The sequence below is a fragment of the Scyliorhinus canicula genome, chromosome 8 (assembly GCF_902713615.1).
Source record: "Scyliorhinus canicula chromosome 8, sScyCan1.1, whole genome shotgun sequence".
In the NCBI taxonomy this organism is placed as follows: Eukaryota; Metazoa; Chordata; class Chondrichthyes; order Carcharhiniformes; family Scyliorhinidae; genus Scyliorhinus; species Scyliorhinus canicula.
Genome location: NC_052153.1, coordinates 190,239,330 through 190,252,359, shown reverse-complemented (window position 1 = coordinate 190,252,359; position 13,030 = coordinate 190,239,330). Strand labels below are relative to the sequence as shown.

The window sequence follows — 13,030 nt, the reverse complement described above, 5'->3', positions numbered from 1 at the left end:
CACATCTCTTTGAATCCTATTTATCTCCGCTATGTTTGTTACTTGACCAGGTTGTTTGGTCTGTGAGGAATTATAGATCATTCACTGAAGGTTGGTAGTCCAATGATGCTGTTATCCACAAAAGCTTATGAAATATTCTGGGTGTCCTTCAAATGGATTTGCTGTCATCGGCAAATTTGATGAGAGGCAAAAAGTGCTCTCCTACAAATTTTTGATGGATCAGGCTAATTAGGGTCTGAATCCTTGTTACTGTGTTTTAGTTGAACTTGCTTATTCTTTCCAGTTTGGCAGGGAAAGAGCTAGGCTGCTGGTTGGACGTCTAACTTTCTCTTTTACTCAACAGATGATTCTATAATTCCAGTTTGTACGTGCAGCCTGTACAACCTCGGGCAGCAATCATGGTAAAACACTTCTTTGACTTATCTACTCTCAAGAGCACGTGGGACCAAGTTGCTTCTGCATTTTGGCAACGATATCCAAACCCCTTCAGGTAGGTCTCTGACCTGCGCTTTTGAGATGAACATTTATTTGGGGCACTAGATAATCTGCTTGGGGGAGAAGGGAGATTTCTATCAGCATTGCTGATCCCCAAACTTTTTAAATAGAGTAATTAGCAACCGGTACATGTTAATAGCCTGTTCCCCCTCACACATCCACACTCATTAATGAACTGGTTAACCTGAACACACTATTTCTAAAATATGCTTCGGCAAAGTGTTACTGACCACCTGTGTGGTCTCGGGTATTTAATTTTTCTGGCTTGGCCTTCCTCTACCACCCCTCCCCCGTCCAGGTAGTTCCTACATGCTCCTTCAGTCAACACATTGACTGGGCTTTTACAGCCCCTCCCAAGGCAGAGGCGGCCCACCAGTGGCCGCCAGCGAGGCCTTCCAGTGCCGCTGAAGCCTGCAGTGTTTTGCAATGCTCACCCGTACCACCACCAGAGAAATGGGACTGGAAGATTCCACCGGAGAGAAGGGCTGGAAAATCCTGCCAGCTGTGACCAGTCTGTTCTGAGGAGACACTTGCTCTTGTTCGGTATCGCCGGTGTTCTTAGGTTTTGCCGTGTTTACTGATAGGGTTGTCCAATCATGTGCCCTCAAAATGAAATTGGATAAATATTTGGAAGGAAATGTTTTCACAAATACTAGGAAAAAGCAGGAGAGTGGGACTAACTGGATTACTCTTCAGAAGAGCTAGTAGAGACCCGATGGGTCAAAAGGTACTGTTCTACTCTCAAACCTCAATTGCTGTTCATTCTGCGTATATTGTTGCGGCCCATTTAATTTCCAGTGAGGGGGCGGAACCAAATCAGGCCCAGATACACATTTGAAGGACCATGATGATAAACTAATATGAGCGGTTTATTACTGTTTGCTATTTGTATTGTGATTGTACAATGTATTATTTGTAACCTGGCCAAACCATGTAATCTTTGTATTATGAATGAGTGACAATATTATGATTAATTATATTCCTAACATCAAATCACGGCTCAGTTTTTAAAGTGTTAAAAGAAACGATACTCCTATGTTCTATCCCATTCAGCAGCAAGTGTATAACGCACAGCATTGTAATGTCAAATCTAAGTACAATCCCAAAAGGTACACCTTTCTCCATTTCAGCAAGCACGTATTAACTGAAGATGTGATTTACCGTGAGGTAACCTCTGACAATAAGCTGGTTTCCAGAAGACTGTTTACAAAGACTAACCGCCTGCCTCGCTGGGGAGGGATGGTCTTCCCTGCTAACCTGGCACAGTCTGTATTTGTTATCGAAGATTCCGTGGTCGACCTTCAAAACCAAACTTTTACCACTTTAACCTGGAATGTTAACCACACACGCCTCATGGTGAGTGCTGCCTTCTCCTTTGGGCATGAACCGTGCTTGAGATCACACTGCCTGTTTTCTATATTATTTTTGAGTGCATTTGTTTTTTGAAAATGGAATGAACCTTTCCAATGAAACCAAAACAAATATACAGCTGTTTTGTAAATTAATAATTATCATTATTGTCACAAGTAGGCTTACATTAACACTGTGAAAAGTTACTGTGAAAAGCTCCTAGTCGCCGCATTACGGCGTCTATTTGGGTACACTGAAGGAGAATTCAGAATGTCCAAATTACCTAACAGCACATCTTTCAAGACTTGTGGGAGGAAACCGGAGCACCCGGAGGAAACCCACGCAGACACGAGGAGAATGTGCAGACTCCGCACGTGACCCAAGCCGGGAATCGAACCTGGGACCCTGGAGCTATGAAGCAGCAGTGCTACCCACTGTGCTGAAAATGACTCTGATAGAGATGGTGACCGATACAAGTATCAAAACACTGGCTGCGGTCTGCCCTCTGAGTCAGAAAGTTGTTTGTGTCTTCAAGCCCCACTCTATAACGTGAGCACAGAATCTAGACTGGCCCTACAATGCAGGACCCTGGGAGTGATTCAGTGTGGGACGTGCTGTTTTGCAAATGAGATGCGAGATCAAGGCCACACCTGCCTCTTCAGGTCAAAGGTCCCATAGCATTTTCTTGATGAGAAGGAAGATCTCCTGCCATCCGAACATAAGAACATTATAAATAGGAGCAGGAGTAGGCCAATATTCATCCCTCAGTCAAAACCACTCACCAGATTCATAAACACAACAGCCAGATCCCACAAAAAGCGGTGCAATCGATGACCAGCTAATGGGTGGAACAGTGGTTAGCACTGCTGCATCACAGCACCAGGGACCCGGGTACAATTCCAACCTCTGGTCCCTGACAATGTGAAGTTTGCACGTTCTCCCCGTGTCTGCGTGGGTTTCCTCCGGGTGCTCCGGTTTCCTCCCACAGTCCAAAGATATGCAGGTTAGGTAGATTGGCCAGGGTAAATTGCCCTTAATGTCCAGGGATGTGCAGGTTAGGTTATGGGATTGCGGGGATAGAGTGGGGTGGACATTCTTAAATGGTCAGGGCGCTCATTCAAAGGGTCGGTACAGACTCGATGGCCTCCTGCACTGTAGGAATTCTAATCGATTTCAGTAATGCTAGCTGATGGATTGAAGTTGGTCATGACACAGGGAGAGCCCCCTTCTTTTCGCCAAGAGAGGAATTTTGTACTTTCATTTTGGACAGATAGGCAAGACCTCAATTTTATGTCTTGATTTGAAAGACAGCACCTCTACGCTCCCTCAGTGCTGCACTGAATGGTGCTAAATCTGTGTGTTTGAGTGCTGGTGTGGTGCTGGTACCAGCAATTTTCTAATCCAGAGTCAAGATGTTACCAATGGAACAAAGTAGACACACAAAACATGAGTGACATAACTTGACAGTCATTAACCTTTTGTTCCTTAATTGGCTGAAAACCATCTCCGAAGACTGATTCTTCAACAGTGGACGGCAAGACCTGGGCAGGGAAGGCAAGCAGTTATGTAAAGAATTTCCCGCATTATGGGAAAGGAGTGGGGGGATATTTCACAGTGCAGGCATACCCAAACTACAGAAGATCAATTCTTTATTGCCTACATTTCTTATTGCTAATGTCTCCTGATTGAGGGGCTGGATGTTTGGGAAGCACTGTTTTTGGGGCTGTGGATGAACCCTACATGAGGACACCACTGCGACATCGCTGCCAGGCACAATGTAGGTTAGCTTCCCCACCCATATCTTACATTCTGTCCATAAACACTGATATTTATTAAACATGATGTGGAAAGTGAGATTGAGAAAATATGATCTTGGAAAGTTCGGAGTTAAAACATGTGGTAAATGTGTTTGCTTCATCCCATGTCACAGAACAAACATTCCCAACAATTTCAAACCTTTGAAACTGCGCTTTTCATTAATTTCAGCAGGTAGAGGAAAAATGTACATATCGTCCGAATCCAGAAAATCCGATGTGGACACAGGTCCAACGTGAGGCGTGGGTCACTTCAAATGTATTTGGTTTTTCACGAGCAATTCAGGTAATGGCCTATCAGCGTTCAAGTGCTATTTTCTGCTCTTCAGTCAGGTATACTGGAGTCGCAACATGTGAAAACAGCATGAGGATTCTGGATGGAATAGATGGAGAGAAACCGCTTCCATTGTGGACGGATTGAGAGGTAGAAGGGGCAGGGTATTCCCACAACACATGGACTGCATCGGTTCAAGAGGGAGCTTGCCACCACCATCTCAAGAGCAATGAGGCAGAGACAATATATTCTGGACTTGGCAGTGACGCCCACACCTCATGAACGATTAAGTGAAGAAGAAAACACTGATATAAGAACTAGGAGCAGGAGTAGGCCATCTGGCCCCTCGAGCCTGCTCCGCCATTCAATGAGATCATGGCTGATCTTTTGTGGACTCAACTCCACTTTCCGGCCCGAACACCATAACCCTTAATCCCTTTATTCTTCAAAAAACTATCTATCTTTACCTTAAAAACATGTAATGAAGGAGCCTCAACTGCTTCACTGGGCAAGGAATTCCATAGATTCACAACCCTTTGGGTGAAGAACTCAGTTCTAAATCTACTTCCCCTTATTTTGAGGCTATGCCCCCTAGTTCTGCTGTCACCCGCCAGTGGAAACAACCTGCCCGCATCTATCCTATCTATTCCCTTCATAATTTTAAATGTTTCTATAAGATCCCCCCTCATCCTTCTAAATTCCAACGAGTACAGTCCCAGTCTACTCAACCTCTCCTCGTAATCCAACCCCTTCAGCTCTGGGATTAACCTAGTGAATCTCCTCTGCACACCCTCCAGTGTCATTGGTAAAAGAAACAATTTTGCCTTTATTGTGAGGGGATTGGAGAACAGGGATAACGAAGTCTTGGTACAGTTGTACACGGTTTTGGTGAGACCGCATTTGGAGTACTTTGTGCAGTTTTGGTCTCAATATTTAAGAGAGGATATACATGCATTGGAGGTGGTACAGAGAAGGTTCACTAGATTGGTCCCTGGGATGAGGGGCTTGGTCTATGAGGAAAAAATTGGGCTGATATTCTCAGGAGGTAAAAAGAATGAGAGACAATCTCATTGAGACCTACGAGATTCTGAGGGGGTTTTGATAGGGTGGACGTTGGAAGATTGTTGTGGATGCTCCATCATCAAATACATTAAAGGCTGGGGTTAACAGATTTTTAGTCTCAAGGGGAATTAAGGGATATGGGAGCAGACAGGAAAATGGAATTGAAGCCACGATCATCCATGATCATATTGAATGGTGCAGCAGGCTTGATGGGCAATATGGTCTACTCCATCTCCTACTTCTTTTGTCCTTGTTCAACTGCGACGTAGCCATCTTTTTTATACAGTGAGTGGTCAAGTTCTGAATTGCTCTGCCTGTGGAGGCAAAATCCATCAGTGCTTTCAAAAAAAAAAGTGGACAATCACCTGAAAAGAGAAAATTTGCAGGGCTACAGGGAAGAGGTGAGGTGATGGGACCATCTGATTTGCTCTTGCAGAGAGCTGGCATAGACACATCTGGGCTGAGTGGCTTCCTTCTGGACATTAACCATTCTATGATTCTCAAGGCTATTGGAAACAGTTAATAATCAAAAGCTTTGCTAGCAACCCCCACATCACGTCAATGAAGTTTAAAAATGTTAGGCGTGGTTTCATGCAGGGACGGCACGGTGGCGCAGTGGTTAGCAATGCTGCCTCACGGCGCCGAGGACCCGGGTTCGATCCTGGCCCCAGGGTTACTGTTCGTGCGGAGTTTACACATTTTTCCCTTGTCTTTATGGGTCTCGCCTCCACAACCCTAAGATGTGCAGAGTGGGTGATTGGCCACGATAAATTGCCCCTTAATTGGAAAAAAGTAATTGAGTACTCTAAATCTATATTTAAAAAATGATGTGATTTCACGATTAGGCAGCACTTGCAGGACAATCCCAAGTTGTGCCAAGGATTACACTAACAGCCAAGATCACTTACACTTGCTAGAAGCTACCTATATTTATACAGAGAGACCTGGCCTCTGCAGGCAAAAGAAACATGTCCAGGTATTACACATTTTTTAATTAAACATACTGATGAGAGCTACACAAACAGATGAGAGCGAGCATGTCTCTTTTTCCAGCAAAACAAAAGTGGTGTACACAGTGCCTGTGGGCTCATTCATTGTTGGTTTACATTGGCATGTTGAGAAGCTTACTGGATAGTGATACCTCAGATCAGTTTTCCCACTGTTGTCCATTTGTAAAGTAAAAAGCTTCTTCCTCCTCGAGTTCTCTGCCCGAAGGCAGGCCTGACCCACAGCTCTACGATCTCCACCATGGATAGGGCAAGGAGGCAAGTCCCAAATCCACCCCAGCCGGAACAGGAATTGATCCCCGTGTTGTTGGCACCAATGTGATACCAATCATGCCCCCCGCGGTATCAGTGTTTGACAGCATATGCCTCAACATGCATGTTGTTGTGCGGAGCTGTGGCTAGTGATTGTAGAGGTTCCGATTTCTTTCCGTCACATGACTGAGCGGAAGTCTTTTTCGCTCTTGCCACCTGCCATTGGTGTACATTGAAAGTATTTATAAGTTGATACACAACCTGTTTGGCCACATTATAAATGCAACTTCCTTGGTCACCCTGGGGTGGTACTTAAACCCCAGGTTTCTGGCTCAGAGAATAGGGACACTACCCATTCACAAGATCTCCTTCATAGTTCCCTAAAGTCCTCTATAGCAGTGACTTATGCAAGTTCCCCTCCAAGCCACACAACATCATGAAATGGAAATGTTATGACACAGTTCCTTCACTGTCACTGGGGCAAAATCCTGGAACCCCTTTCCCTAAGAGGGCAGACCTTTAGGAATCATAGAATTTACAGTGCAGAAGGAGGCCATTCGGCCCATTGAGTGCACCAGCCCCTGGAAAGAGCACCCTACTTAAGCCCATACCTCCACCCTATCCCCGTAACCCCACCTAATCTTTTTGGACACTAAGGGCAATTTAACATGGCCAATCCATCTAACCCGCACATCTTTGGACTGTGGGAGGAAACCGGAGCACCCGGAGGAAACCCACGCAGACACGGGGCAAACCTGCAGACAGTGACCCAAGCTGTGAATCGAACCTGGGACCTTGGAGCTGTAAAGCAACTGTACTAACCACAGCATTGACATACAGCGGGATCTGGGCGTTCAGGTCCATAGTTCCATGAAAGTGGCAATGCAGGTGGATAAGGTGGTCAAGAAAGCATACGGCATGCTTGCCTTCATCGGACGGAGCATTGAGTACAAGAGTTTAAAAAATAAATAAATTTAGAGTACCCAATTATTTTTATTCCAATTAAGGGGCAATTTAGTGTGGCCAACCCACCTACCCTGCACATCTTTGGGTTGTGGGGGTGAAACCCACGCAGACACGGGGAGAATGTGCAAACTCCACACAGACAGTGAGCCAGGGCCAGGATTCAAACCCAAGTCCTCAGCGCCGTAGTCCCATGAGTACAAGAGTTGGCAGGTCATGTTTCAGTTGCATAAAACTTTAGTTAGGCCACATTTGGAATATTGCATGCACTTCTGGTCGCCACACTACCAGAAGGATGTGGATGCTTTGGAGAGAGTGCAAAGAAGGTTTACCAGGATGTTGCCTGGTCTGGACTGCTAGCTATAAGGAGAGGTTGAATAAACCCAGATTGTTTTTGTTGGAAAGGCGGAGGCTGAGATTCAGGACTACAAATTGACCTGATTTAGGTGTACAAAATTACGAGAGCTTTAGGCAGGGTGAATAGTCAGAAGCCTTTTCCCAGTGTGGAAAACTCCATTACAAGTTGGCACAGGTGAGAGTGGGAGATATGTGAGGAAAGTTTTTCACGCAGAGGGTGGTTGGTGCCTGGAACACGCTGCCAGTGAAGGTGGTGAAGGCAGGCACGATAGCAAGGCTTAAGATGTATCTTGATAGAGTTAGCACTGGGAACTGCGGCGCTGAGGACCCGGGTTCGAATCCCGGCCCTGGGTCACTGTCTGTGTGAAGTTTGCACATTCTCCCCATGTCTGCGTGGGTTTCACCCCCACAACCCAAAGATGTGCAGGTTAGGTGGATTGGCCACGCTAAATTGCCCCTTAATTGGAAAATAAAAATAATTGGGTACTCTAAATTTATTTTTTTTAAAGATGTATCTTGATAGACACATGGTGGGGGGGGACTGGAGTGATAACGATCGTTTGGGCAATAAGTAGTAGGTCTAAATAAGGAATCTGGAACAGCACAGGCTTGGTGGGCCGAAGGGCCTGATCCTGTCCTGTAATGATCTGTGTTCTAACAGCACAGTGGGTGTGCCTACATCACACGGATTGCAGCGGCTCAAGAAGGCGGCTCACCACCACCTTCTCGAGGGCAATTGGGGAGGAGGTATAAAAACTGGCCTGACCAGTGATGCCTACAACCTGAGAATTTTTTTTTTTTAATCATTGTGACTTCGCAGGTATCCCCATCTGTATTAATATCTTCCAACAGGATGATACATTTAAAAGTGAACTTGATGACTCATCCATAAAGTGAAACTTTAATAAATCTGAAGTTTTTGTGTATTATAGGAATTTGGTCTTGCCAGATTTAGAAGAAACCAGCTGAAAGCAACAGAAGGATTTGAATATATACTTTCCCATTTGCAAGGTGTGCAAATTGATTCTTTTTATATCCTTCTCTCGGTTTTGTGCACTTGTTTAAACATATTTCCTGAGCAGTGGAAATCGGTCATTGGTTCAGAATCTAAATACATTTTACCTTGTGTGGGTGATACCGTGGGTAGCACAGTTGCTTCACAGCTCCAGGGTCCCACGTTCGATTCACAGCTTGGGTCACTGTCTGTGCGGAGTCTGCATGTTCTCCCCGTGTCTGCGTTGGTTTCCTCCCACAGACCAAAGATGTTAAGTGGATTGACCATGCTAAATTGCCCTTAGTGTCCAAAAAGGTTAAGTGGGGGTTACTGGATTATGGGGATAGGGTAGATACGTGGGCTTGAGTAGGGTGCTGTTTGTAAGGGCCTGTGCAGACTGGATGGGCCAAATGGCCTCCCCCTGCACTGTAAATTAACTATGACGGTACATAACCATGAGCATCAGGCAGCCACAGTGAAGCCATAGTGGGACTATTTTGGAGATTGCAATAGCCATGGCTGAATTCAATTCAGACCGTACTAGTCAAGACAATTGTTGTAGTTGATCTGGGATTTTGTAACCGATTTCAGCTGCCCCAGCCTGAAGGTTTCTTTCCGTGGGCTGCGAATGTACAAACTGAAATCAGCATCTACATCTTTTCAGATTGGTAAAACCAAGCCTAACCTGTGTCTAACAATTGGCCCTCCTTTGATGTGAGTTCCTTGCTGGGTTTAAGATTGCCACTACTCACGATGATCACATGTAGAGACAGCCTTGTCCAGGCTAACAACCAAATCCAAATTATTCACCACTAATTAATTTCCAATATCTAAAAGCTTTTGACAAATCTGACTCAAAAAACGTTTATAATGAAAATCGCTTATTGTCACGAGTAGGCTTCAAATGAAGTTACTGTGAAAAGCCCCTAGTCGCCACATTCCGGCGCCTGTTCGGGGAGGCTGTTACGGGAATCGAACCGTGCTGCTGGCCTGCTTGGTCTGCTTTCAAAGCCAGCGATTTAGCCCTGTGCTAAACAGCCCCTATAAACAGCCTCTAATAAAGATCTAGAAATATTTAATAGAGACCTACTTTCTCCAGTTCACAGCACTTTCTGTAGACTTATTCAGGTCCTCTTTTTGTATCTGTAAAATTACAGTTTCTTAAGAATAATTGGGTTTGAATTGTGCACTTTTATGTATCACGTGATCTGGGTGTAAAGACTAGGTGACACTTCACATCTTTGTACAATGCAGTTTGATGCACATTTTCAACTCCAGTGCAGAATGTGGCCATTCGGCCCATCGGGTGGAACTGACCTTCCGAAAAGAGTACTCTACTTAGGTCCAAGCATCTGTCCTATCCCAATAACCGCGTGCATAGATCATGGCCATCCACCTAACCTGCACATCTTTGGACTGTGGGAGGAAATCGGAGCACCCGGAGGAAGCCCACGCAGACACGTGCAAGCTCCATATAGTTGGGGCCCTGAATCAAGACCCGCGGCTTTGCTGTAGCCGATGGTTTCAAACAGGAGCCAAGAGGAAAAATCGGTGTCTTTCTGTGGTCTGTTGGCATTCCTGGGTTTACCCGCTGTGGAACTGCCAATTCATCAGGAAGAGACACGGAGCTTCACCCGCAAGCGTCCGTCTCGTGGTGACATCTGCCACGGCGCGATGGGATACCAGCATCATGCAAACAAACCCCCAGCACCGTCGGGCACCTCTATAAAACTCCCAAGTTGTAGCTACGCTCCTCCCTCCCTCTGCCGCCTCCCCTCCTTCACCACTCCAGCCCGCTCCTCCAATTATTCACACTTTTCTTCCCCCTTGTTCTGTCCCTATCTCGCGCTGGCTCTCTTCCTCGCACACTGCATCTCTCCCAACTCACCTGTCCCTCTCTCCGGCTGCATTGAAAAGGGGGGGGGGGAGCTCCATAGTCTCCCAAGGCCGGATTCGATCCCTGGTGCCTGTGAGGCAACAGTGCAAACCACTGTTACCGTGCACCCACAGTGGCACACTGAAAACAACAAATAATTTATACTCTAGTGTGAGCTGGTCTTTCTGTTTTAACTCTCCACTCCTACGAAGGTTGAAGAGTCACTTAATTCTTATCATAGTACCAATAGCAGAGTCCCAAAGTCTGCGGATGCTGGGAAAACACAGCAGGTCACAGAATTGTTACAGCGCAGAAGGAGGCCATTTGGCCCATCATGTCTGCACCGGCTCTCGGAATGAGTAATCCACCCAGTGTGTTTTCCCCGCTTTCTCCCCGTAACCCTACACATTCTTTCTCTTCAGATAACGGCCTCACTCTCCTCTGAACTCTTTGATTGAATCAGCCTTCATCGCACTCTCAGGCAGCACTTTCCAGACCTTATTCACTCGCTGCGTGAGATAGATTTTCCTCACGTCGTTGCACTTTTGTAAGTTATCTTAGTCCTCTGCCCCTCTCATTCTCGATCCTGTCACGAGTAAGGACGGTTTCTTCCTATCTACTCTGTCCAGATCCTTCATGAGTTTGAATACTTCTGTCAAATCTCCTCTCAACCTTCTCTCAAAACAAACAGTTCCAACTTCTCCAATCTGTCTTCGCAACTGAAGTTCCTCATCCCCAGAGCCATTCTCATGAACTCTGTTCACACGCTAATGTCACCCACTCCCCATCACTACAACCTCCTTTAGTCTTGCCACCTCCAGAGCAGGCAGCATCTGCAGCGATAGAAAAAAGAGTTAATGATGTAGTGAGATTCAAGGTTCAGATTCCAATTTTTAAAAAAAAATTTATACCCAATTCATTTTTCCAATTAAGGGGCACTTTAGCACGGCCAATCCACCAAACCTGCACAACTTTGGGTTGCAGGGGCGAAATCCACGCAAACACGGGGGCGAAACTCACACAAACACGGGGAGAATGTGCAAACTCCACACGGACAGTGACCCAGAACCGGGATCGAACCCGGGACCTCGGCATCGTGAGGCTGCAGCACCACCATGCTGCCCCGAAGGAAGGTCATTGACCCAAAACGTTAACTCTGCTTCTCTCTCCACAAATGCTGCCTGACCTGCTGAGCTTTTTATTTCCAGCACTTCCTGCTTTTATTTGAATTCTTGTCGCGCCCAATAGTTATCTCTCAACTGAGTGTCTTTAAGACAGAGATAGATAAGTTCTTGATTAATAAGGGGGTCAAAGGTTATGGGGAGAAGGCAGGAAATGGAAATGAGAAACATATCAGCCATGATTGAATGGCGGAGCAGACTCGATGGGCCGAATGGCCTAATTCTGCTCCTATGTCTTTATGGTCTTCACAAACCTCACTAAAAGGTGTAGGCTATCTGGTCATCACCTCTCTGTTGTGGGATCTTCCTTTGTTTCTTACCGTGACAAAACTTCAGAAGTCTTTCATTGGCTATAACTCGCTTTGGTACATCCTTACACCATAAAAGGCGCTATGAAAATGCAAGCGCTTATAGGTAGCACGGTTGCTTCACAGCGCCAGGGACCCGGGTTCGATTTCCGGCTTGGGTCACTGTTTGTGTGGAGTTTGCATGTTCTCCCTGTGTCTGCGTGGGTTTCCTCCCGGGTGCTCCGGTTTTCTCCCACACGTCCCGAAAGACGTGCTTGTTAGGTGAATTGGACATTCTGAATTCTCCCTTGGTGTACCCGATCAGGCACCGGAATGTGGCGACTCGGGGCTTTTCACGGTGATTTCATTGCAGTGTTAATGTCAGCCACGCAGGCACGGGGAGAACGTGCAGACTCCGCACGACAGTGGCCCAAGCTGGAAATCAAACCTGGGTCCCTGGCGCTGTGAAGCAACTGTGCTCACCACTGTGCTACCGTGCCATCCCTTCGTCCTTGCTGGTGAAGGAGGTGAGTAAATAATGATAACTTGTCCCCTATTCTGTGCACCAAAGCAAGGAGCTGGTTACTATTGGAGATAATATTCATTCTCCATTTTGCTACGATTAAACAATAGAATGATTTAAGGGAAGTCGGGTATATTGTGAACGTGTATCTGAAATTGTAACTGTTACAATATCATTGTTTTTATGAAAATGTAATCTTTTTTAACCCCATTGTTTGAATTTAGCACAGGACTGCACCTATTTATTGCGCTAGTGGGTAAGTATAAATAAGCTTGGAGCAGGTGCAATTAGAGATGCTATATGCATTTGGCAACCCAACTTGCCCAAATACAGGCTCCCTCCCACACCACTCCAATATAGCTCTTAACTTTGTCACTAGTCCCCAGTGAACATCTCAAAATGTGTTGTTTTGGTCTGAAATTTCTTTGGGGGTATGGAGATTAGGATCAAGATATTACAATGGTTCTGGTAAATCTGAAAATGGGTTCAATATAGAATAGACAGAGTATTGAACTCTGATTACTCTGGATGAGAATTACACCGAGCAGTTTTATTTTTGGTCATGGTCACATTTATGCTTTGATCTACAATATTC

General features: G+C 45.7%; 1 protein-coding gene and 1 non-coding gene across 8 annotated transcripts in view; both read left to right on the top strand.

Annotated features, from left to right (window-relative positions):
* The window catches only part of LOC119970758 (PRELI domain-containing protein 1, mitochondrial-like), a 40,433-nt gene that overhangs the window by 21,719 nt on the left and 5,684 nt on the right, over positions 1-13,030 (top strand). The window contains exons 2-6 of one of the 7 annotated variants that reach the window (XM_038805899.1): positions 344-490; positions 1,626-1,851; positions 3,835-3,945; positions 8,507-8,585; positions 12,665-12,691. In XM_038805899.1, coding sequence (XP_038661827.1) covers positions 399-490; positions 1,626-1,851; positions 3,835-3,945; positions 8,507-8,585; positions 12,665-12,691 — 535 coding nt within the window. In that variant the 5' untranslated portion in view covers positions 344-398. Of the gene's footprint in view, positions 1-343; positions 491-1,625; positions 1,852-3,831; positions 3,946-8,506; positions 8,586-12,659; positions 12,692-13,030 lie in introns of all 7 variants that reach the window. The other 6 variants (XM_038805898.1, XM_038805903.1, XM_038805902.1 and 3 more) reach the window with 6 other exon arrangements.
* On the top strand, positions 10,049-10,194 carry LOC119970833. The gene has a single exon (XR_005461695.1). It is a non-coding gene; the product is annotated as a small nucleolar RNA SNORA2/SNORA34 family (small nucleolar RNA).